Source organism: Uloborus diversus, chromosome 4 (genome assembly GCF_026930045.1).
Source record: "Uloborus diversus isolate 005 chromosome 4, Udiv.v.3.1, whole genome shotgun sequence".
NCBI classification, from domain to species: domain Eukaryota; kingdom Metazoa; phylum Arthropoda; class Arachnida; order Araneae; family Uloboridae; genus Uloborus; species Uloborus diversus.
In genome coordinates, this window is record NC_072734.1 from 34,720,774 (window position 1) to 34,746,506 (window position 25,733).

Sequence of the window (25,733 nt, forward strand, 5' to 3'; positions counted from 1 at the left end):
TATTTGAAAACAATATTGATACGTTTAAGAAATGGAAATCAAGAAATTTATGTCAGAGCCCTCCTTGATGATGGATCACAGCGATCTTACGTAACCAACCAAGTAGTTAAAGAGTTAAGGTTAAAACCTTCAGGTACAGAGTTATTGTCCCAAGGACTATTTGGTGGTAAGCAAACAGCTGAAGTTAAACATGGTCGCTATGACATCAACGTTCAGAGTATCGATAGAAAGTTTTCGTGCAACATGTCAATTTTGGACCAGCCCAAGATATGTTCTTCTTTGCCTCGCATACGTGACCCAGATTTAGTACAAGAATTAAAACGTCGAGGAATTGAACTAACAGACATAGGTCCAGAAACTCCTCCTATTGACATGCTCATTGGTGCTGACTTTCTTGGAGGAATATTAACAGGAAGAATAGAAGTTCTGCCATCTGGTATAACAGCCGTAGAAACGAAACTCGGATGGAGTGTTTTAGGTCCAGGAAAGAAGAGCAGCATAAATATGGTATCGCTATGTATGCATCACTCAAAGATACACAAAATTTGGGACTTAGAATCTTTGAGTATAACAGATCCCACTGAGAGGAAAACAACTAAGGAGCTAGATGAAGAAACGGTCACATTTTTTCAAGAGACAATTCGGAAAACTGGCAACAGGTATGAGGCGGCTCTTTCATGGCTAGCAGGACATCCTCACTTGTATGATGGATACGACCAGCCAGAAGCAAGACTTCGCACTGTTACTAAGCGTCTTTTGAAAGACAATCACTACGAACTGTATGATGGTGTCTTACAGCAGTGAAAGAATGATAACATCATAGAGGAGGTGACAGAAGCTGAAATGTCAAGTTCAAAGGCTTGTCATTATTTGCCACATCATCCAGTCGTTAAATCATCAAGCGCTACCAAGAAGGTCAGGCCAGTCTTTGACGCTTCATGCAAACGCCCTGGATATGCCTCCTTAAATGACTGTCTTAGTACAGGACCAAGTTTATTAAGTGAAATCCCTCGCCTCATAAGTAAATTTCGTTGTGGTGCCATTGGAGTAATTGCAGACATTAAACAAGCATTTCTTCAACTCTCTTTAGCTTCCAAAGATAGAGACTACCTATGATTCCTTTGGTGGGAAGACAAAGAACACACTAAGATGAAATTTTACAGGCATTGTCGCGTTGTTTTCGGCGTTTCATCAAGCCCCTTCTTATTAAATGCCACGATTAAATTTCATCTTGAATCGCAGGAATTCCAATCAATAGTCCTGCAAAACACGATCAATCGAATGAAAGAAGGATTTTATGTAGACAACTTAGTCACGAGTGTGAATACCAGCGAAGAACTGGAACAATTAAAATCGCAAGCTATAGAAGTAATGCAAAAGGGTTCCTTTGAATTGAGATGCTGGGCTTACAGTGGAATTGAAGAAAGTATAGATCAGAATGTACTTGGCCTGAAATGGGACACTCATGCAGATAAACTTTATTGTGCTGGCTGTAAAACGACTTCGGAAAAGGTCCTTTCAAAGAGAAAGCTTCTCTCTGTAGTTAACAGCATATACGATCCTATTGGATTTACGTCACCTGCAACTCTTCTTCCAAAATTATTGCTTCAAGAAGCTTGGAAAAACAAGATAGGCTGGGACGACGATCTGCCTCTAAATATTCAACATAGATATCAACACTGGGTGAAGCATATTGATCTCATAGAACAGTGCAGAATACCTCGTCGATTAATGCTAGGAACTCTTGAGAATACAAGCCTGCATGTCTTTACCGATGCTTCCGCAGATGCATACGCTTGTTGTGTATACTTACGCTCGGAAGAAGAAACGGGAACCTCTGTCCAATTAATAACTGCCAAAGTCAGAGTAGCTCCGATGAAAAGACCGACGATTCCACGCTTAGAGTTGCTTGGAGCTACAATGGGTGCAAGAATAGCAAGTACCGTTTTAGAAGCAATACAGCAACCTTGAAAAATTTCCTTTTGGGTCGATTCAATGGTTGTTCTAAGCTGGATAACGAAAGGAGAACCGTGGAATACTTTCGTCGGTAACCGGGTTAAAGAAATACGTCAACTTACAAATGTCGATAGTTGGAGATTTGTACCAGGATCTATGAATCCGGCCGACTTGCCCTCGCGTTCTTGTAGTTGGAAGGAGCTGATAGATAGTCGATGGTGGGAGGGTCCCACTTGGCTACAAGAAACAGAAAATACCTGGCCAAATACTGAGATTACGATGCCTGAAGAAGCTTTAGTTGAAAGAAAGAAAAGTGTTATCTGCAGCACGAATATTAACTTACAGGAAAACTTCAGCAAGAAGCTTCTATACTTTTCTAAGTACAGCAAAGTTATAAGAATGGTAGCTTGGATGCTGAGATTTATAAATAATGCTAGGTATAAGTCCACCCGAGTTATCTCCGAGTTAACATGTGAAGAAATACAGAAGGCAGAACTCGCCGTCATTAAATTGGTACAAACAGAACTGCATGCTGAATTGAAGGAAAAATACTCGAAGTCTATACGATTTTCCGAAGAGTCTGGAGTTTTAAAAGTTGAAACTAAGTTAGTTTTGGGTGAAGACCCAGAAGATTTTCAAAAACCAACCGTACTACCAAATCATCCCATCGTGAGACTGTACATCGAATACGTTCATAAAGCTTTGATGCATAGTAATGTTCAGACAACTCTGAATCATATTCGAGAGCTCTACTGGATTCCTCGCGGTCGGAGGGTTGTTAGAGAGGTTATAAGCAAGTGTGTGATCTGCAAGCGACATTCAAGCAAGCCAGTACAGCCGAATACAGCGCTTCTGCCCATTGATAGAACAAAACGCATTTCTGCATTCCAAGTCACTGGTGTAGATTTGGCGGGACCTTTACACTTACGTCAAGGTACCAAGGCATGGATTGTTTTGTTCACATGTGCTGTATATAGAGCCATTCACCTAGAGCTCGTCACGTCATTGTCAGCTGAAGCATTCCGGCAAGCAATGAGAAGATTCTTCGCTACAAGAGGGAGATGCTCTGTAATGTATTCTGACAATGGGGTCAAATTTTACCGGAACAGCACGAGCCCTTCAATCAGTGAATTGGGAGGAAATACAATCTGAATGTGCCTTGCAAAACATCAAATGGCATTTTAGCCCACCCACCGCGCCATGGTATGGTGGTTGGTGGGAGAGAATGGTACGTAGTATTAAACAAATTTTACGAAAGTGCTTGGGAAAGGCTTGCGTGACATACGAAGATATGCTCACGGTGTTGTGCGAAGCAGAAAGTGTCATTAATGAGAGACCACTCACCTACATCTCGGACGATCCGAATGAAATGACACCTGTAACTCCAGCTCATTTCATACAAGACATAAGAGGATCAGAAACACATGACTTGGACATTATTGACTCCCAGCATTTATTAAAAAGAGTGCGTTATGTACAAAGTTTGCGCGATAATTTTCGAAAACGTTTCCAGAGGGAATATTTAGGTGAACTTGTACGTAATCCAAAATCTAGATCAAAACAGCAGGAAATTTCGGTGGGAGAAATAATTCTCATAGGATGTGAGGACACTAAGAGATTGAACTGGCCATTAGGTCGTGTTGTTGAACTGTATCCTGGCAGGGATGGTATCCAAAGAATTGCCAAACTACGAGTTGCTAATGGCTACCTCGTTAGACCTTTGCAGAGGCTGTATCCTCTCGAAATGTCAATCAGTGATTTGCCATCAGACCTAGCAGCAAATGGAAAGGAGGTAGCAGCTAATATCGATTCAGGGTACTTGGAGTCCACAGCAGCTTCTATTCCAAAAACCCTCAACCCTAACGCTGAGATTTTAATTCCCATGACCGAGGTACCTCAACCAGTGAAACAAACCCGCAGTGGTCGACGAATATTCCCTCCACAACGTTTGGACTTGTAGACATCAATTAGTTTTTTTTCGTACTGTGACTTTAAAATTGTGTTAAATATTATTTGCATTATTCATTACTGTCTTTCATTTTTGTTATATTTTGAAATTATTTATTATGTATTTTATTTTATTGTAGTTTTGTATTGCGACCAGCTTTATTTGCAATACAAAAGGTGGGAGTATGTTGAAACTCGTTTGATAATTTGGCAACACTGTTTTTACTATAGTTATGTTTAGTGAACCTGGCAACGGAAAATGTTTAGAATTACTTTCTTTTGAATTGTCGTTATTATACGTCCTGCGGTTCTAAGCTAATTATATACGATTATTATACGTTTTAAGTTGCTCAATATGTTTAAGAATTATATCCTGTGTATGTCATGTCGTCTACAATAAATTGTATACCCGGGATTTACGAAGTTTTATTTGAGTAACAACACAAAGTTTATAATCTCTCTTACCCCTTAGTTGACTTCAGCGCCCTCTATCAATGTTTTGTCCGAAACAAGCATCTGTAAATGTGTTTGACCAAATATCTAACAGCCTCAAAATTTGTAAATGAAACTCTACGCAAAAGAAAAGCATTTAAAATACGATTTCATTTTTTTCTATCGATAATCTCTTTTCAGTCATAGTTTTTTTTTTTTTTTTTAAGTGCAAAAGGATTTGAAAATCTGTTTTTGTCACTTCGGTATTTTAAAATGGATCACATTCTTGTAAAATTATTCAGCTCTAAAAAGTAAACTATTTATATTTCCTCTACATCATCTTAGCACTCATATGATTGAACAAGTCCTTTTATCAAGAATTTCACCTTAGCCGTTCCCCTATAACTATCTATCATTCTTTCTACAAAATATTGTAGATCACAAGAAACTCCATAGAAATGTTCTTTACTAGCAGTCACTTCTCATATTTCTGAATTTTATTCTTCACTGCGAAAGTTGTGATATTGTCAATTTATCATTTAGCTGTACTGACTGTAAAATGTTTTGCTCTCTTGTTTTGAACAGATGTATTTTTCGAATTTCAGACAATTATTTTTGAAATTCATGCTCAAGCATCACTAAATTATGTAAGAATGAATAATGAATAAACTCAGTAAAAAAAATTATCATTCTTAAAAATTAAGAGAGGTGGGTTGTCTGATATCACTTAGAGGGCTAAAAATTAAATAAGTCTGTGTTCTGGAGCATCAAATTAAAAACATCGCAGCTATTTTAAAGTAAAACAGAATGTCAGCTACCGTATCAAGTGTGTCAGTCAGTTACCAAGGAATTTTCGGTGTCCCAGATGTAAATTCCAATTCAACTTATTCAGCATTTAAATACTTGTGATGTACGCAGAGAATAAGAATTTTGGAAAATTTCCTCCAATAAGTTGCATGCTTAGGGGAAAAAGTTGATATTTTATGGTAACTGACTTAAATTTATAAACTGATTTTAAGATTGTTTCTGAACGAAACATTAGAAAGATATTTATTGATGTAAGCTTCCCGTATAAAACTGTATTATGAGTTCAACAAAATACACTAACATTCTTTAATTTTAGTTAGAATTTATATTAGAAAAAAATTTGATTGCTACAAGTAAATTTTCCCCCAAAAATCCGGAAAAAATATAGGCATCTGTTAGGCTTAGTTTCAATACGAAAAATTATAAATGTTTGTTTGGTACACTTTAAAAATATATATTTCAAGCTTTTAAATAATATACAATGCTTATAGTTTTGCTAATATTGAAAATTTTTTGATGCTCAGGTTGACATTTTCGTGGAATTGCCCTAATAGTTTCTTCTGCCCTCGTCCATGGATTGAGCATGCTGTTATTTTATTTGAAATGATTATTTTTCACACTCCAGAAATAAAGATTTTATATATACGTAAAACTGGGACATCTGTGCGAATGGATTAGGGATGCTGTTATTTTATTAGAAAAGATTTTTTCTAATAAAATAACAGCACATATATAAGTAAAAACGTGACATCCGTGCAAATAAATGGAGCACTAATGTTTATTTTAATATCAATGATTTGATGCTTTGAGCGTATGCGACAGTACCTAAATGCGACAGTAATTAAGCGAAATAATTTCTTTAAATACGTATTAGTTTGAAAATAAAGCATAAATTATACGTATGTTTTGAAGTAGCAACTTAGAACGATTTGCATTTCTCTGTTAGTAAAAGCTGATTGCGATTAACGGACTCCAATCCGTTTATTAAATCTGGCTTGATTTAATAACACTTAAACTTAATTGCAAGGTCTTGTTGACTCGGCATGAGCTCGATTAGCCGAATCAGCTTAACGTCCAAATACATTACCATAAATGGAATCGTATTCAGATTTTAAGCTCAATACCAAATGATTCATTGATTTTGAACAACGTGTTGATACGAAAATGCTACGTGAGGTAAAATACGTAAGAAGAAAAAAAGAGATTAAGGAACGTATATCGTTTTGCCGCAGTGCTACTACATTTTCAGTAGACTCACATCAAAATTTAATAATAATTACTTCAAATAATTTGAAGTAATTATTTTTTCAGGAGCTTTTCCTTTAAAGGTAAAGGCTTAATGTTTGTCACAAAGGTATTTTTGAATAGAAGTTCCACCAGATTTTTAGAAATTTAAAATAACGTATCTTTACTAATAATAAAGCGGAAAGTCTCTCTGTCTGGATGCCTGTAGGATGTCTGTAGGATCTCTGTGACGCGCATAGCACCTAGACCGTTCTGGTGATTTTCATGAAATTTTGCACAAAGTTAGTTTGTAGCATGGGAACGTGCACCTCAAAGTGATTTTTAAAAAATTCGATTTTATTCTTTTTCTATTTCAATTTTAAGAACATTTTCCGGGGCAAAATTATTATAAGATGGACGAGTAAATTACGAAATTATCATGTCGTGGAATGGGAGAGCAATGAACATAGCCAATTGGCGAGAAATTCGGCATCCATTATTTGTAAACATACAGGCCAACCGAATGACCTTTTAATTTTCAACCACGGGAAAAGCCGTGCGGGTACCACTAGTTGAGATTTAAAATAGATAAGAAAACATGAAAATACAAACTTATGTTAAAATCTCTTTTTAAAAAACTAAGATAGGGTCGACTTTTTTTTCAGCAATCACCGAATTGCTTATTCACATAATCCGAACAAAGTTGATGTTTCTATGGTTTTTGGACTCGGGTCTTTTGCGAGCAGCACCGTCCACCGGCCCCTGCAGGGGCTCTGGTCTCAGGTCTTCACCAGCAACACTGTCCACCGGAATCCGCTCCTCGTTGGTGGTCTTGTCCATGTCCTATAAATACCAGAGTTTCAAAAACTTTGGTTCGCAGACCCCCGGTGGTCCGCGAGTCCATGCCGGGGGATCCGTGGTACTGTCCAGCTAAAACGGGAAATATAATTGTGATTGAAGGACGAGTAACGATATTTTAATTCAAAAAGAAAGCACATTTATGAGAAATAAAATAATTCTTTCTTAAGTACATGCAGTACGAAGCGCCCGTCCCCTCCCTCGGATCCTAACACACTACACATTAATTGATTTTGTGTGTATGATTTAACACACTTTAACTAGTCTAACTGTGTTTGTTCACTTACTTCCAAAGTTCATTTTTAATAGTAAACATGTAGAAATTTGATGATAGCATCTTTTTTTCCAATTGAATTTGAAATAGAATTTTACTTCCATAACTCAAAATAATAATGTAAGAAATGAAAACCAGACAAGAGTTCTGAAAAAATAAAACTGCGTAAAAATATACTATTAAAAAAATAGATTTAACCGTGTCATTTTTTATGCGCGCTCCGTGGTCGGGTGGGGGGGGGGGGGTCCACGAAGTTGAATTTATCCGGAGGGGGTCAGCGGAGGGCTGAAGTTTGGGAAACTCTGTCCTATACACACTCACGCCTACACTCACACACGCACATGAGCCTAAACACGCTCATCTATAATCACACACGTGTCACCTCCCAGAAATAAGCCCTGAATCGTAGCTAAAGTAGCGACACGGCCACCATCTTGGGGCTAAACGATGCTTTCTTATACAGTACTGGCCAGAATGGATGACTCACATGTTTTTTTTTCCATTCACTCTAACGTATTGGCGTCAGATGTATGTTTTGGCCGACTGGGAAAGTGATGGTGTTCTTGCTTGGCATTTGGTTAGTTTATTAGATGTGCTCGCCGTGTATTGACATATGAATTTTTGCAGAAGGGTAAAATAATACCGAAATGCCAAGTAGAAGGCTTTTACTCGAAATGCATGCACAAGTAAAGATTCTGATCGAAGATGGTAAATGTTCTTGGAAGTGCTGCACGATTACAATTGGCACAAAGGACAGTTTCCAAGTCTATAAGTAATTTTAAAATGGAAATTATGGATATTCAAAGCCAAAAAGTCGTCACAAGAACACAAGCAAGCGCATTGATGATTCCATAATTCTGGCCCCGAAGAAGTCAGCCAGAAAATCAGCGGAAGCAACCCAAGCTGGTTTACCAAAAGATAATAATGTCCCTAGTCAAAAGAGAATCTGCAGGAGGCTATTCAATGCCAATTTAAAGTCCTACAAGCCTACTAAGAAGCCTAAACTGTCTCTCAAAAACATTGCTGACCGACTGAAATTTTGTAAAAAATATCAGGGGTGTTGGACAAGTGGACTGCGGAGCAATGGAAACATGCGATGTTTTATGACGAGACTCAAGTGTCGCAGTTTTATGCATTTTGTAAAAACATAAGACGACCTCCCAATACAAGAAACTGTCAACTCTACAGTATTCACACCGTTAAAAATGCTGCAAAACTCATGATCTGAGGAGCCATTTGTGCCAAGGGAAGATGTGAGTTGTGGTTCATGCCTGAAGGCATATCAATTAATTAATGGAATTGTTTATCTCGATCTGCTAAAAGAGAAGTTACTAACTTTTATAAATATTAAACAGTGCACACACTTCCAACATGATGGAGCACCTTGCCACTAGACTAAACCGTTTCGACATGTATTGCAAAAAAGGGGTTTCAGATCCTTAAGCTATGGCCAAGAAATTTCCCAGATCTAAACCCAATCGAGAACTGCTGGGTAGCTTTAAAACGCCAAGTTGCTGAATCTAACCCCACCTCACTTTTGGACTAAAGAGAAACTATAAAACAAGTGCGGATTACAGAAATTACACCAGACTATTGCCAAAAATTATGCATTTCCATACCTAATCGTATCCAAACTGTATTGAAAAAAAGATGTTTCCACTGCAAATATTGGACCTTTTCTCAATTATTTATGTATAATATGCTTATATGACTAAAATTAATCACTCCCATAATATAAACATTTAGTAAAATGCTGTTATTCTTGTGCATTCATAAACATCGCAGTTTTTGGTGGTGAGTCATCCATTCTAGCCACTACTGTATGTCTGCTATTGTGAAGAAGCGTGTTTTGCTTCTAAATCGTGGTTTATTTCTAACTGCATGTTTATTCACAATCAAGAAACACCACATTCAAGAAGCAAAACACGCTACTTCACCGTAGCAGAGATAGAGGAAGGCATCATTTAGCCCCAAGATGGCAGTCCTGTCGCTACTTAAGCTACGATCTAGGGCTTTACCCAGAAAGAGTAAGTTGTGTGTTGGTTGCTGTTTTTGTCTAAAGATGATTGTGTAAAGTAGGGAAGGTTGGGTATAAATAAAGTTGATTCTGGGGGACAGAAATCGTTTGTAGAAGCGAAAAACCGAAAAAGTAGGGCACTATCGACAACTCGTGCTAGCGAAAAACATAATTCGAATTCAAAATGTCAAAATTCAAACTATATTTTTTTTTTCCTTTTTACTTCCTTTTACAAAAAAAGGAAATAGTTTTTTTTTTTTTTTCAACCCCACACGAGGATATATGCCTAAGAACGTATAGACACCTGAAATATCCCTTTTGACGATCTCCGAGTTAATTACAACGAGTTTTTTTCGTGACGTCCGTATGTGCGCATGTATGTGCGTATGTACGAAAATGTGTATTTGTGTATGTACGAATGTGTATGTGTGTATGTACGTATGTGTATATGTATCTCGTATAACTCAAAAACAGTATGTCCTAGAAAGCTCAAATTTGGTACGTAGACTCCTAGTGGAGTCTAGTTGTGCACCTTTCCTTTTGGTTGCATTCGGATGTTCGAAATGGGGGTCTTTTGCACCTTTTCCGGGTATAATCATAGTTAATTTCAATGCAAACATAAGTGGTGTTATAATTTGGCAAACACTTGGCCAACAGCTTGGCAATATATCGCCAAGCTCATGGTCGCCAAATTTTGTCACCAACTTGGCGACAAATTATGCGTTTTTTATCTGGTTTTAATTTGGCCTTATTTAGAGAGTTAACCATTGAATCACATTAAAACTGCAAAGATTGGGAAAATTTATCTGCATAAAACGTTTTCTTTGCTTCGGTTCGCAACAAACTTGGGGTGAAAATATTTAAAGTGTTTCTTTGCTTACTCCGAGGCACTTTATCATTAAATTTGAGTAAAAGGAAATCATGTGACGCACACATCAGCTCGTTTTGCTCCAATTGTCCTGATTGTAAAATTTCGGCAGATCCTACAATTAAATTAGAAAACTCAATTAAAGTTAATTATGTTAAGACAGGATTTGACAGCCTACATTTTTATTAATTCATTTAAAAGCAACTAAAAAATCCGGATGGTTGTGTGGCCTGAATAACTTACTTCACAAAGTACAAAGAACCTCAACAAGTGTTGATCTATTTTAAGTTCGTCCAAAATAGATTTATTTTATTATTGACGGAAATAGTTTCGATTTTCCGCTGAAATGTTTCAAAATGATGAAACACATGTTCGGCTATTTGGGGCAGCCTTGTTTCCTGAAATGAATTTTTTACTAAAACAAATGATCTGAAAAAGTTATTCTTCAAAATGATGTCGAAATACGTACTTTTATGAATAGATATATGTTTTTTAAAGAAAAATATGCAATATAAAAAATCGAATCTTCTGGCATCGAACTTTAATTTTTTTATGAATAAATGAAATACTTTCGTACATTTTTCAATTTTTTTTTTATCAGTGACTATATTATATTATAATCAGTCAGTTTAAAAAAAACTGAAGATTTCACGGAAATTCATATAAGTACTAAACTTTTATCTTAAAATAATTTTCATGATAAAAATAATCTAGTGCATTGTCTTTCGTTTTTTAGATTTTTAATTTGAAGCACAGTAGAAATACTTTAGAAACGAGATTTCAATGGTAATTTGCATCTCCCTTACCCTGAAGGAAATGAATTTGCGTTTAGATAGAAAGCAAGATAATGAGTAATATAAATGTATTCAGTCTTATCATCGTTCCTCGTTTTTCATAAAGAAAATGCATAGGATTCTCAAAAGAATATATTATGCAAATAATAAAATAAAGATTTAAAAATTTATTATCCAGTCGATAGTAAGAAAAGAAAAGGAAATTTGTTTTTGAACTAGTATGCTATATGTTGATTCATGCATAAATGTAATTTCGTGCTTGGGGTACCCCAATTAAAATTTTTGGGAGGAGGAAATCCTCAATTTACCAAATGAACTCCAAATTTTACAGAATGATGATAGACAAGCCTGTACTAATAAATAGACCTATTGCGTAGTAACATTAGGCTACTCTATGTTTAAAAAAAAAAATTAATGATTAAAAGCAAAAATTAGTATTACTAGCTGATTTTTAATAAAACAAAAAAAAACTATTTTGACTAACTGCTATGTATGCCAGGGTCATATTCAATACATAACTATTAATCAAAATAGCATTCTTTCATAACTTAATCATTGCCTCTTAATTGCCGAATCGTCAAACCAAATCTGTTAAATAAAGAACTTTTTACGAGGTCACAGCGACCTCCTGTAACTTCCCATAAGCGTGGTCCTTATCCAGGTTTTTGATATATTAAGCAAAAACTTGTTTCGGAGTTTCTTATTTCGGTTCAATACTGTATAAAATGTCATAGAGTTGGATGGCATGCTGTTACAGGGTGTCTAGCGAAGGATTCCCTGATTTCAAAATTAAATATCTCGAAAACAAAGGAAGATTTTGGATTGAAAGAAACGGTATGTTAATTATGGAAGCAGTAAAAATCATGTACGAAAGTTTGGAATTTAGTTCCAAAAACTTCAAACAGGTGGCGCAGCACGCTGTACAGAGTTTCCTAAATCAATACAAACATATAATGTAAGTTTGTCCTTTGACGTTGAGCATACGGATAGTTTTAAATCAGAGCCTATTGGAACATTGTGCTCTTTTCGGAAGCTTCGCTTTGTTGCCGTCGGACAGTGGCCTAACCTGTGAAATTCCTGCACCAGCTAAAACTCGTTGTTCAAAACCTGTTTTACGTTTCAACGCAAGAAATTGTCCTCAAACCTTCACAGCACTATTTTTAGGGGCTGCTATTACAATTCCAGCGTGCAGCGTTCACCTACTGGCACCTTTAGGTAAATTTCCAAATTTCTGTACAAGATTTTTATGGCTTTAAGCATAAACATACTATTTATTTCATAGTTAAAAAGTCCTTTGTTTTTTTTAAGATATTCAATTGTAAATTCAGGGAGTCCTTCGCTGAACACCCTGTATTTAAAGTTAGAAAGTGCGGATAAATAGGTACAGTAAAAATAAATCAACGTGCATTTATACCTTTTATTTACAGAATTTTTAAAAATAAAGTGTTACTGAAACGGCTTACAAGCTTTAAACTATTTTACCTTTTAACGTATGTTTTCTTGCATCCATTTTCACATACCACAATCTGGCTCATCACACAATTCATCGCTGCTGTACGTACGTCATCAAACCATGTATGAGGCAGTGGTAAATAAGGCCCATGTATATATACGAGCCGACGCATCAGCTTAAGATTAGCCATTTTGGATCGGAGCGTGTGTTTGAGTGGTTGTCTTTTCTGGCGAGTTAATGCGTTTAGTGATTGTTTACTATAAAAAACTAATAGCGGGACTTGAATTGTTTGTTAAATAAATAATATTTTTAGCGAATTTGGCGAAATCCGAAACTTAGCTATGGTAACCCTAGCAGTGCAACAATGAAAAATCCGATCCAAAATGGCTAAACTTAAGCTGATGCGTCGGCCTATCTACAGAACGGCTCTAGTGGGAAGCAAAGAGATTTAAGTGATAGTTTCACGTTTTGAGTAGATAGCTTTTAAAGTTCCGGTCTTAGGTAGACTTTCATTGAAAAGTTTTTTTTAAATCATGCTGTACAGTTACACCTGTCCAGGCCACTAGTGCCATCTCTTGCCCCGACGCAGATGACAGGTTCTCCTATTAGTTTTACTGATTATCTCCATTTAAAAAAAATGATACTTACATCTCTTTGCTTCCCCACTTCCTCATGTAAACTACTAGTTTCTGCTTCGTTTCCCTTCAGACAGAACGTAAATTCTTTCAAATTGATTTCTTTGTTAGAAATTTTCTTTTTGCAAAGCAAATATCTCTAATGCGACTCTAAAAATAGTTTTCTCAAGAAAGCGTGATAAATTATTTTGATACTCCGAGGGAAACATTTCTGATAATTGATAAAACTTACAAATCCAATATTTATTCATTAAAGGATATTAAATCGTCCACTGGGAATGGGGAAATGAAAAGTGTCGATGAATTTATTGCTGTATAAGAGAAAATTCAAACAAATTTTGATTCAGTTAATTAATGGGCTTGCCTGCAAAAGACACTCATATAGCCATTGATTTTAATTAGAATTTTAATATCACAAATCTGACATTTTTAATTAGAGACACTGTCGCCAAGGGAAGTAATTAGAATTATAGATTTTTTGTGATTGATCATGTGTAAAATTCCGGATTTCGTTAATTAATTTTTGAATAAATACCTTTATGAAGCACAAAGTGACATGCTGAAATTATCAGCTAGCATTTTGTCATCTTCTGCTTCCGCTGATGCATTTTTTTTCCTTCTTCTTTCAGGCCCTTAAGAAGGATGGAAAATGTAAATTAATACTGATGAATAACCTTGAGGTTTTGGTTTTCCATTCCAGAGTAATTCAAGCAAAAGTAATTTAACATTTCGTTACATACGCAACTTGATGCCTCCTGTCTTTTACTGTGATAAGATTAAGATAGGTTGTGAAAATATGCAGTTTAAAGAAATAAACAAATACCTTTGTGCAGAGAAGTAATATGAAATAATCAACGTTTTGTTGCACAAAATTACAGATAACACGTCTTCGGGGTTTCAACGAACCCCTTTTTCAATGTAAAATAGTGAGCTTTTGGATGTAAAGACATCCGGTAAAAGCTATAGTATCTAAAGTTTCAGTCAAGTTTGCTAAATACTACACATCAAATAAAAATATATATTTCTTGTAGAAATCGCAACTGATTTTTTTGCGCAATCATAATTTTATGATACGTTATAAGAAAATGCAAAGTTATAAGAAAATATTATGCGTTATAAGAAATTACAAGAGGAGAATGTAAACAGTACGCTAAGCATTTATTTTCCATGATGTCAACAATGCTTTCACGTATAGAGAGCAGAGTTAAGTCTTCAATTCATTTTTGAATAAATATAAATTATCTTCTAAATAACTTATAACTTTTAAGCAAATGTCGTATTATAAGGAAAAATTCAGCATAGTTAGGTGTTTCTAACTTCGAATGGTACAAATATATGTGTGTGAAAGAACATTTTCATTTCCGTGGTAGCGAATAATTATGAAAACCCTCATTAACACACAATATGAAGAAAAATAACAATTTAAATTTTCAAAAAGGATGGGCGTCAAGATGCATATTCTCTCCTTTAAAATATATCAGTGCTAAATTTTGCTTCGTGAAATTGTTTCGCCGAGTGTTGAAGAACGCTGTTCTGCAAGATTGCTACGACCAAAAGTTTTGCATGCACCTTCATTATAAGTAGAGACAAGCAGGTCCGCCGAACCACTTTTCAGTTCGGTCGCCAAGCATCCGTCCCCCAAAAACATATAAAACTTATACAAGTCCAATTTCAATCTGGGATCTCTCATGGGCTGGGCTCCTATTTTCCGACAAGACTAATATGGCCTCTCATCGGCTATGAAGACAATGCACAATCTATGCTTAGCTTTTTTTAAAACATAGGAAAACTGTAATAAAAACAATATAACTCAGAATTTCTACGGAAAAGTAAGGCACTAATTTTATTCAAACACGAAAAAAGAGAGAGAAAAAAGGTAATTTGCATAAATATACCCCAATCTTTTCAAATCGAACTTTTTAAAAAAAGAAGAAGAAAACCCGAATCTCTTCCTCAGATTTTAAATAACTAAATGCCTCTACTTGTTTTTTGTACTTTTTTTTATTTTTAGCATTCTACTTCGACTTTTCTAAGCTACATTAAAAATCCGTGCCAAATTCAAAGAATGAAATAATATTCAAAGAATGATATTTACTCTAATCAGTATATTCATGTATAGCTGAAGAAAAAACAAAATAAACATTAAACTGAAGAAAACTTTTCATCATGTACTAAATATTTTTTTTGTATAACTATATTGCACTCGAAACCAGCTTTCCTAGCGTGGAACTCAAAATCACGACCCTACAGAGTCTTCATTCCGCCCTGTAAATCATTTCACTGCGAAATCCGAAAAAAATCTGACAATAACTTCACACACAATGCACTCTATCATTAAACCAACCTAATGGCTTTACTCCTCTTTCTGTTTCAGTTTTTTCATCAAAATTGCTTATCCCAGCATACAATTTCTTAAGCCGCAATTAACGATATATCATTGAATTTACATTTGCAGCTTTGTTTGGCAATGACACCAAGCCATTCCCAGAGAGTAACGATATTTATACTCAATTGCATAATATCCTAACACATTCCTCCGGAACCCTGAAAGGGAGTCTCCGAATCCTTGACTTGATAAGACACCCGCAGGAACGCCGAACATATGGCTTTGACACGAGCGTTGGGTTAATTCCCCACTAATGGTGATAGATGTTACAGTCCCACTAGCTATTTGCCTCCCTGACTGCGTTTCCTTCCCTAAGTACTCCTTGGGGGAAATATTTTCCCCATTTTTACGACTCCACCACCACCACGAGGGGACAGGGTAGAAATTGTTGCCATTTTCTGGGAGTAAAAGATGCTTAGAGTTGCACTTGTGTCACAATTAATGTTTGTTAATTCAATTGTGACTGGTCAACTTTCTGGACGAATGTTTCGGATTTGGGTCCTTTATGTGATTGATATGAGAACTTTAACTCCATCGAGTACACTTAGGAGACGCTTGATTAAATTCGCCTTACTTTAAGATGGGATGCTTCTGAAGCTTGACAAAAACTACTCTTTCTTTCTCTCTCTCTCTCTCTCTCTCTCTAAAAGCTTAAAAGAAATACACATTCACAAGAAATTCAGTTGTACTGAATTTGTTTCTTGTTCACAAGAAAAACTTCTTTGGTTTCAAGATTTCCCCTGTAGTGGACACATAACTGAATTTTCTTAAGATTAATGCATGTCATAGCTCTGCTTATCTGGTAGCATTCGATATTGATTTATATACACCCGATACCCGACCTCAAAGAATAAGAAACAAAATCAAAATTGTTTATAAAATGAAAACCGTTTGTAAAAATAAAATGATCGGAAGAGGCAATATCCAGCTCAGTAACAGAGAAAATCGACAATTAGATTTTAAATAATCAGTTTATAACAATATTCAAATAATGTCAAACAACAATGTCTCTAAGTCGGATTAAAACTTTAATTTCAAACTTTAAACAGTCGAGAGTGTGGCATAATCTTACGAAGATTCGGGTGTATTTTCAAAATAAATAAATAAATAAATAAATAACGACTGTGCGAAAAAAGAAGGCTTGAGTCTTTTTATATCGATAGCATTACTCAGCTTTATATTGTTTGCGCAAATATTTTAATGTTTCTCTACCGTTTTTAATCCAAAAAATGGCAAGTGCGTTTGGAAAAAATGCGCAAACCGTTGATGTTTTTTTGTCCATTATTTTCTTTCTTTGGTTTTGGAAAAAAAAAAAAAAACTTGCCCTTGCGGACCGTTAAAATATGTGACTTTTTTTACGGACTGGTGAGGTTTTCACCTCTTCCTATTGGCTAATAAACAAACAAACAAATATTTGAACTCGGCGTCCGTCAAACGTTTTGCGAACGATTGATTTTTTATTTTCCCATTCTTTTTTTTTACAAATAAGAAGTCATAAAATATGAATTAATAAACATTTTGTTAAAACTTTATTTAGCGTTAAGTAACCGTTGCAAAATATATTTATCCGTTAAAAATAAGGTAAGCAATTAATGTAATAATTATACATAAGTAATAAATATTTCTGAACAATTATAGAGAAGTACGAAGAGAAAATTAATCACATAAGAAATCGCATAAAAGATGTTAAGAAAATAATATAATTATCATTTATGAATTATATTATTATGATTATTATTATTGTGTTTTCTTTATTTTATTTTATTTATTTATTTATTTTTATTTTTATTTTATTTATTTATTTAGTTTTTTTTTTTTTTTTTGACTTTGGACAAGCAAAAATCTTTGAAGACCGGTCAAACTTTTTTACGATTAGTGCTGGCCTGCCACCACCAGTTGAGAATCGCAGCACTAGATCATGGCAAGATAAGATGTATTAAGTTTCAGGTATTACCGAATTCAGATACAATTTATTTTGAATAGATACTTTGATTAAATCCTTGAGTCTCACTAAGAAAAGTAACTTAAACATTCAATGAATTTCAATTAATAGGATTTCAACGAATAGTTCCGAGAATGTTTCTGTTACTACCGAGAGTAATTAGACTGCAGTTCAAATCCAATGTATTATAACTGCCGGTTTTCTTTTCTACATCAGACTAGTCATAAGTTTTTGAGTAAACGGAGCATTTATGCCTAATGAATCTGACTGCAATCAATATAGAATTATAAAGTAATAATTTGCTTTCAATCCCCGCATTAATGAATATCTCTTCACTTATGCCCTATTTTCAAATCAAGTTGGCGTACATCAAACAAGTTTTGAAATAACTATGATTAGGAGCACGATAGCATTTTAATATACGTATATTTATATTTTTTATCTTTATTTTTGAAGCTTCGAGCGACGGATGTTGTGCTTTATTTGAAGGCTTTTAAAGTAATCTCCATAGAATCCAATGCTTCATTACTGTTGTTATTTCTATGGATAATCCTCGTAAAATTCTCCTTTTTTGAATTAGTAGCATCTACGCAGGAAAATTTCACGTCTTCAGACACCACCATGCAGTACAATTTTAATTAATTAATGTTTTTTTTTTAATTTGCTTACTTTTTAACTTTATTTCTGAAGTTGTATCTATTTTCGAGCGCTGAGAGTACTGTTTTAAGTGAAGGGATTTGTGAGATTCCCATATAGCTCAATGCTTAATTACTGTCGAGATTTCAATTTATAATCTCTGTAAAACTATCTTTTACATTAGTAGTCCCAATGCAGGAAAATAGTACAGTAAAAATAGGGGTCGGACCCAAACATCCAAAAAAAAAAGCTAAACCTGGTGCAAATTGCTTGTTACCCTCCCAATAAGAACAGGTAAAAAGTCCCACCCCATTGTGCGTCGGGTTTCGGAATGGGGGGCATCTAAAAATTGCTGTTTTGAGCATTTTTCGGAATTTTTAGAGTAAATTTCAAGAGGGGATATTGTGTCATACTAAATTTAAAAACATTAAAATAAAGGCGTTTACCTCAAAGAGGGATGACACAACCCACCTAGAACCCCCTATCCCCGTAAAACGAAGCAGTACCCAAGTTCCCCCCTCCATACATTTCAAGTGGAAATATTATTTTATGCAAAGTTAAAGTTAGTAATCAAGTGTGTCCATCCTGCAAGTGCGATGGTCCCCTCCTTCCAAACCTATTGCACCCCCCCCCCCGATAAAAAGATAATACGCCAATTCCCCCCCCCTTTCTTTTCATTTCAACTAGATGTACTTTTGCATGTAAATTTAAAAGGCACTAAATCAGGACTATCCACCCCACAAGAACAGTAGCTCACCTCCCAAAACGAAACAATGTACCGAAAGATTACCCTCTCCCCCCTCTGAAGGCACTTTTGATTAAAATGGTCAGAAAAATTGTGCTGAACTGTTTTTTTCCCTTTTACTATATTGCTTTTTTGCAGTACTTAAAAGCAAAATGTTTAGTTTGCGTTATAACATGCATGCCTCAAATACGTCATCAGATTGAGATAAAATCTTCATCAGAACTGGAGTTTTCAAATGATTTCTCCTAAGCTTGAAACAAAAAGTCTTCGTTATCAAGTTCTTTTTTGGAATCTAGATCCTCGGCAAAATCGTTATTGTTGCAGCTATATCTAACACAGCTTGCGCATGTAGTTGAGCACTTCAGTTCACTTTGAGACTTTTCAAACATTCATTTTTCCAATGAACCCCTTAGAACAAGAACAAGATATGAGGCGAAGGAAGTCTTCTAGAGCGGAAGACTTGGCTGTTGTAATACGACGCAGATATTTCTGTGGTGCTTTCTTCTTCTTTTTACCCCTGAAAAATGACACTTGCTTTCCCATACTTATAAGTGACATATACACTGTATTGCTGGCATATTTTCTTGAGGCTTGCAGATCATTACCAAAAAAAAACGAAAAAACATGATCGAGAAGGTATCTTCCATCTTTAACATATATGACACCAACTGTTTATTTTGTGATGGTGGCGCGGATGGATCTTTTGCTTCAGATAATAACACTTAACTATACAAGTTTTCTTTACACCTGAAACCAGATTAATTGAATACTGATAACGGATCAGCGCACAACTCGTAGTAGAAGTTTTGAGCAATTTGTTGTTCCATCTTTTTTACTGTTCATACTATTCGGTGTAAAAGATGGTTTGGGCTTACACATCTCTACAGATAGTAACTACTCTTGTAACAGAAGCTAGAGTCATAATTTCATACCCCCTTTACAAAGAAATGCCACTATTTTTTTTTCCTTCCATATCCTTTTATGTTACTACCCTTCATCACATTTCACCTTATTATCAGCGACCGACCAGTATCGGCGACCAACACCACTACCAACTTGAGTCAATACCCGTAGGGAGGGAAGAGCAGTATTTAGCATTCTACTGTTGTATTGCTCATTGCTCTCATCAAGACTTCTACCATCGTTGAATCACTACAGGTTCTGGACCACCTAAATTTATCACTGCGTTGGATCGTTGAGTAGCTGATGTGACATATTTATCATTTTCTTTTAAAATTGCTTAATGTACTCGAAAGTTTCAGATAGTGTTGCAAGTATATGTTCGCATATTTAGAATAATTCACATAATCGGCTGCGTAAAAAGGAGGCGGCTAGGTGTTTGCAAACGAGAACCCCCACCGACTTGGAGGGTGCAGAATTGCAGCATTGCCCGTCTCACTGAGTATTTTTTTTTTTTTTAAGTAATAGAAATGTTTTTTTATTAAAAAATTTCGCACCCCCCTTTCCCCCAAAACCTGACGCGCATAATGCTGGGACTTTTTACCCCTTTTTGCTGGAAGGGTAAGAAGTAATTTGCAACAGGTTTCAACTTTTTTTTTTGGATGTTTGGGTTTGGCCATTTTTTGGCCTAATTTTACTGTACTAAAATTGAACACCTGCATACACCACATGTATCCATAAGCATTTCAATGAACTAATGCTTTTTTTTTAAATTAGTTTGTTTATTTTTTAACCTCATTTTTGAAGTGGTACTTCTCTTCAAGCGATGAGTAGCGCTTTAGTTGAAGGATTTTTACAAAAATACGATAGAACACAATGCTTAATTACTGTCGTGATTTCTGTGGACAATTGCTGTAAAAGTCTCTTTTCTGCTTTAGCAGTATCAATGCAGGAAAATTGCACTTATTAGGCAGACACCAACATGCAATATCAGCAGCAATTCCGAAATGGGTAAAGGAATGCAATTATTTCAACTCAAGTAAAAAAAAAAAAAAAATAGGAAGAATGCACAGTAGCAGATTATTTTGGAAGTGCTTCATGGTACAACTGCTGTGAACAAATAGTGTTTAAGGTCATCATTTAATCATCTGGTGATTTTCAATAAACTTCAGCTAGTCTCAGAAGAACCTTAAAAGGAAAATGAAAAGGAAAAAAAGAGAAACTGGTTGGAATTTTCAAGTGGGTCCTGGCACATTATCTCGTCACAGTGATGAATAGTTAACGTTCGAAGTTTTATTCCAATCTGTCAAGTGATGAGTCTTGTATTGCAAATATACATGCGTTGTGTGCATCACACACACACACACAAACGCGCGCGCGCGAATGAGAAAGAACGGGCCTTCGTAGGTGATTAGACTACAACGCACATTCAATATGCTTTATTGCAAATCGCATGTTCATACGACTCATTTTTTTTCGCCTGTGCTTCTGTATTAATCAGACAACAATTGTCTGACTTGTTATTCGAACAACAGATAACTGCGCATGCGCCGAAACTGTTATGTGAGCTGCTCATTCTGGCAACTGTTGTCTGGTTATACGCGGGCGTCGTACTGTATTATTCAGACAATAGTTGTCCTACTTGTTATTCGAACAACAGATAACTGCTCATGCGCCGATACTGTTGTGCGAGTTGCTATTCTGAGAACTGTTGTCTCGTTATACACGGCCAAATTACTAATAATAACAATAATACTAATAAAATTAACAATAATAACAGAAACGTTAATAATAATAACAATAATGATAATGATAAGAATAAAAATATTACTAATAATAACTCTATCAAGAGTTAAATAATATTACTACTGCCGTGGGCAGATAAAGGGCAGTAACTGAAGATTTTTCTTTTTCTTTCTTTTTTTTTTTTTTTTAGTGTACAAGGTTGCTTATTTGATATCCGCTGGAAAAAAACACGAAAAAAAAACGTCTATTTCCAACATTTCCCTATCGCTAGTATTGAATCCCAAACGCGTTTCTTCAAATATCTCGAAAACCCCTTCCTGCAGATACTGCCGTTTACCTGCCCAACGCAGAATAATAATAATAATAATAACAATAGTAATAATAATAAGATTATTAAGATTAATCCTACTACTTCTACTAATAATGATTATAGCAATGGTAATAATCATTCCAGAAAAATGGTATGCATAGCTGCATACCGTATTTTGATTTTTCAGAAGCAGCATCATAGTCTAATTTATTTGAAAAATGTTAAATTTATGCCCAGAAAAAAAAGAAAAAAAATAGAAAGCAAATTTTTCCCGGAGAGTATTAAAAGCTCCTTCCAATACTACTTTTTTCAAACATATTAATGTTAATACATCTCCTGGTCTAAATCTAAGCCTCACACGATCCCCGAAGGAGGGGTGGAAAATGGGAGGAGCTGGATGAGTAGGGAGCAAGAGTAATCTCTCCGAGGAAAGATGTTGCAATTTCGAACGCTACCCGGTTGGAAGAATATCCGTTTTCGGTGATTTATAGCACGCCTCGTCGCTTCTCAGATGATCCTGTGGTACGTTCCACTACCCCTATTAACCGCGTGTAGCGGGTAAAAGTCGCCTCTGAACTACAGAATTTATAATGCGAAAGAGTGAATGAGGGACTGGAACTTTTTTTTTCTCTCTTTCGAACGTCGAACAAATTTCTCTTTTGAATTTAAGCGAGTAGTGAAGAGAGGAGAAAAGAACGAAATTAAAAGAAAGCTTTCGGATCGAATTTTTCGCGAAAAGTTTCAAGTTAGAAGTCAGGGAGAAATGAGTTTCGGATCTTTTGTGAGGCATTCCTCCGCCTGTTTGAATGATTGAACTCGATTTAGTTGTCTGAGGAGTGTAGCACTTATGATTTGACTTCCATAATCAGTAGGGATAATTTTCATATACAATAAAACCTCGTTTATCCGACCCTCATTTATTGGAATCTCTGGATAACTCGGATAAAACTTGTAGAGTTTTTAAAAGTTTTATAGTCACATAAATATTAATTTTACAATATGATAGATAAACTACATTTTTGCCCTAATTTTTAATCAATGAAGCACTTACTTGGATTTTCAGTTATCAACACGTTGGTATTTTGGTGCAACTAGAAAAATTGACACAATACATTTGTTAGAATGGAGTTTTTTTTTTTTTTTTTTTGTTTTGCTTAGAGTAATCTTTAAAGATTAATCTCAAATAGATCAAGCTCAACTGGTAAGAAATATCAATTTTTGAAGGTGTACTTTTATTAACTGCAACGCGATATTTATGTATAGATCCGTAAACTCAGTATGGTAAGTTAAAATATTCGATGCTTTAACATATTATAGATAAAAGTAATTATCGATCTCCCATTGCTTTATCACAGGAAAAAGAAACGCAATTTATCACTGCTGGCTGCTTACTCGGAAACAAAACAACCAGTAGCTTGTTTTTATTAGATATTGCTTTGGATGAAGCAGTGTTGTATTTTATTTCCTGTTATTATGATTTTATCATCGATACTACATCGGGTGGTTTTCCGAAATATTTTCATCAATGTCACACACATAGAAAAAGCATTTTATTAGTTTTCCGAACTCTTGTTCTCTTATATTTTATTGCACTTCTATTGTTAAGGAAAATCTAACCTGCTAACTTGACAGCATGGTGAAGGTTTCCAAGATTGTAGTTGTAGCATTACAAAGCTGCCAGGCTAGGTTTGTCTTAATTGTAGTTAAGGTAACTTGCCTACTTAAAATGACAGATTTCAAAAAACAAAATCGATTTTTTTTATTACATATTTGAAAAGAGTAAACTCTTGGGATTCCAAAATGTGATCCTTTTATTTTTTTTCGTCCATTAGAAGAAAAGTTACAGCCAACTAAGAAAACCGGAAGTGAGATTCAGATGTACCGGAAGTCAGCTGAAAATGTCAAAACAAGTGTAAGCAATGCAGTTATAGCATGTTTTCCTCGTTTTATTTTGAATAAATAAGTATAAAATAATGTTAATACTTACAGAATACACGTTGCCAACCATTTATTTTTTTGTTTTTGAAAGAAATTATTATTGAGTGACAACAAAGTTTGATGTGTACATTGTTGTTACCTAGATCGTTGTTCTTTGCTTTCTGTATCTTTGCTTTCAACTTATATAACACTAAAAATGTGCTGTATTTTGTGCCACAATTTTTCTTCTTTTATTATTTTTATCTAATTTTCATTATTTAATTATGGCAAAAACAAGATCTCGTAAAAAAATCTAAAAAATGATGTTTTCAAGGTTATCGTTATGCCAAAGTTAAAAGCACAAGCAATGAGACAATACAAACTAAGAGTGCTTTTAAACTATGCTTTGAGAAAGCTGCTGAGGAATTAAATTTGATATATGATATGAGCACGGAAACGCTGCAAGGTAATAGAATATTAGATATTTCCAGCCTAATATGTGTGATTTCCATTTTAATGCTGTCCCACTTGTTTTTATGCAGGATTAAAACTAACAGAAGATTTCAGGTTTGCAATCATTTCTAATTTCTCAATTACGAGCAATGTATGTTTTCTGAATCAAATAATAGGACTATTTTAAAGGTTATTTAGGACATTATTTAGCCGTCAAGAGGTTTGGCGATCCCGGAACTGACGGTGAACTATGTTAGACGGAGGATCCATACATTTTTAGAAGCTCGAAAATAAATAACTGCATGTGTCGTAACAGCTGTAAAATGTCCCATTGCTCTTAGCCATAGTATCTTATTTTCTGAAGTTTTATTCATTTTAAAGGTTGACACATATGCACTATAAAAAAATTGTTCACTTTTTACGAGCCATAGAAGATAAAAATTGCTTTCAAAAACCCGAATCTGAGGCTTATCTTAAGCAAGACGAGAGATTACAAATGTTCGTTATGGATAATGGAATTATAAAACGAAGGTGAATGCAATTCATTTTCGCAAATGCAATTGAGGTAGTGAGAAAAAAAAGGATGCTAGTGCCAAATTTAAAATTTGAAGATAACCAGTAAAAATGATAGCGAACCTCTCCTGTAATGGGGCAAGAGACAGTACTTGTAGCACTTTTATTTGCTGATATACTGCATTTTTTGTTTTTGTAAAGAAATTTCAATGAAAGCCTAACAAAGCTCTGAAATGTAAATGCATTTTTCTTAAAACTTTAAAGCATTCAATTACATCTCATTGCTTCTCACTGCCTCAATTGTTTTTTTTTTTTTTTTTCTGTTGAGGTTTCGAGGTTACGCGTTTTAGCCACAGTGTTCGTTTCGTTTTCAAAATCATTTTTTAAAAGTGCTTTATTCTACTGCAATCCAAATATTTCGGTATCTTTAAAAATGAATTCAACTGAAACATTTTTACTGTTGAATGAAATTCGCCTGATTTCATTAACAGTTCCAGGGGTTTGTATACGCTATCTTGCGGTAATCTAGCAAGTTAGCCGAAGTCGTGAAGCATTTTAGTTTTATGGCGCAACTCATCCAGTGCTTGGGAGTTAGAAGAAGTCGGAGTCGGAGTCGGAGTTGAGGGCTTTAAAATTTCCTTAGTCAGAGTCTGTCTTTTCCCTCCCACTCCGCAGCACTGGATGAAAGTATCTTTTAAAAATACGGTTATTGCATTAAAATGAAATGAAATATACTTTTTTGGGAAACTATTTCTTTATTAGATTATTACTGAAACATAATGAAATGCCCAAAAGATATTCCAATTATCTGTAATTTAATTCATTCATTGGAAACAAACTTTTCTGCCTATCAGCAGATATTTCCCAAGCAAATTGCGTGACAATTACACATGCGTTCAAAGTACAGATAATCTAATGCA

The 25,733-nt window shown here is 35.0% G+C and overlaps 1 protein-coding gene across 1 annotated transcript; it reads left to right on the plus strand.

Moving 5' to 3' along the window:
- The first annotated feature begins 1,149 nt into the window (after positions 1 to 1,149).
- On the plus strand, positions 1,150 to 1,971 carry LOC129220030 (uncharacterized). The gene has a single exon (XM_054854362.1). It carries the CDS (start codon positions 1,150 to 1,152, stop codon positions 1,969 to 1,971), a length of 822 nt encoding a protein of 273 aa, XP_054710337.1.
- Positions 1,972 to 25,733: the final 23,762 nt, after the last annotated feature.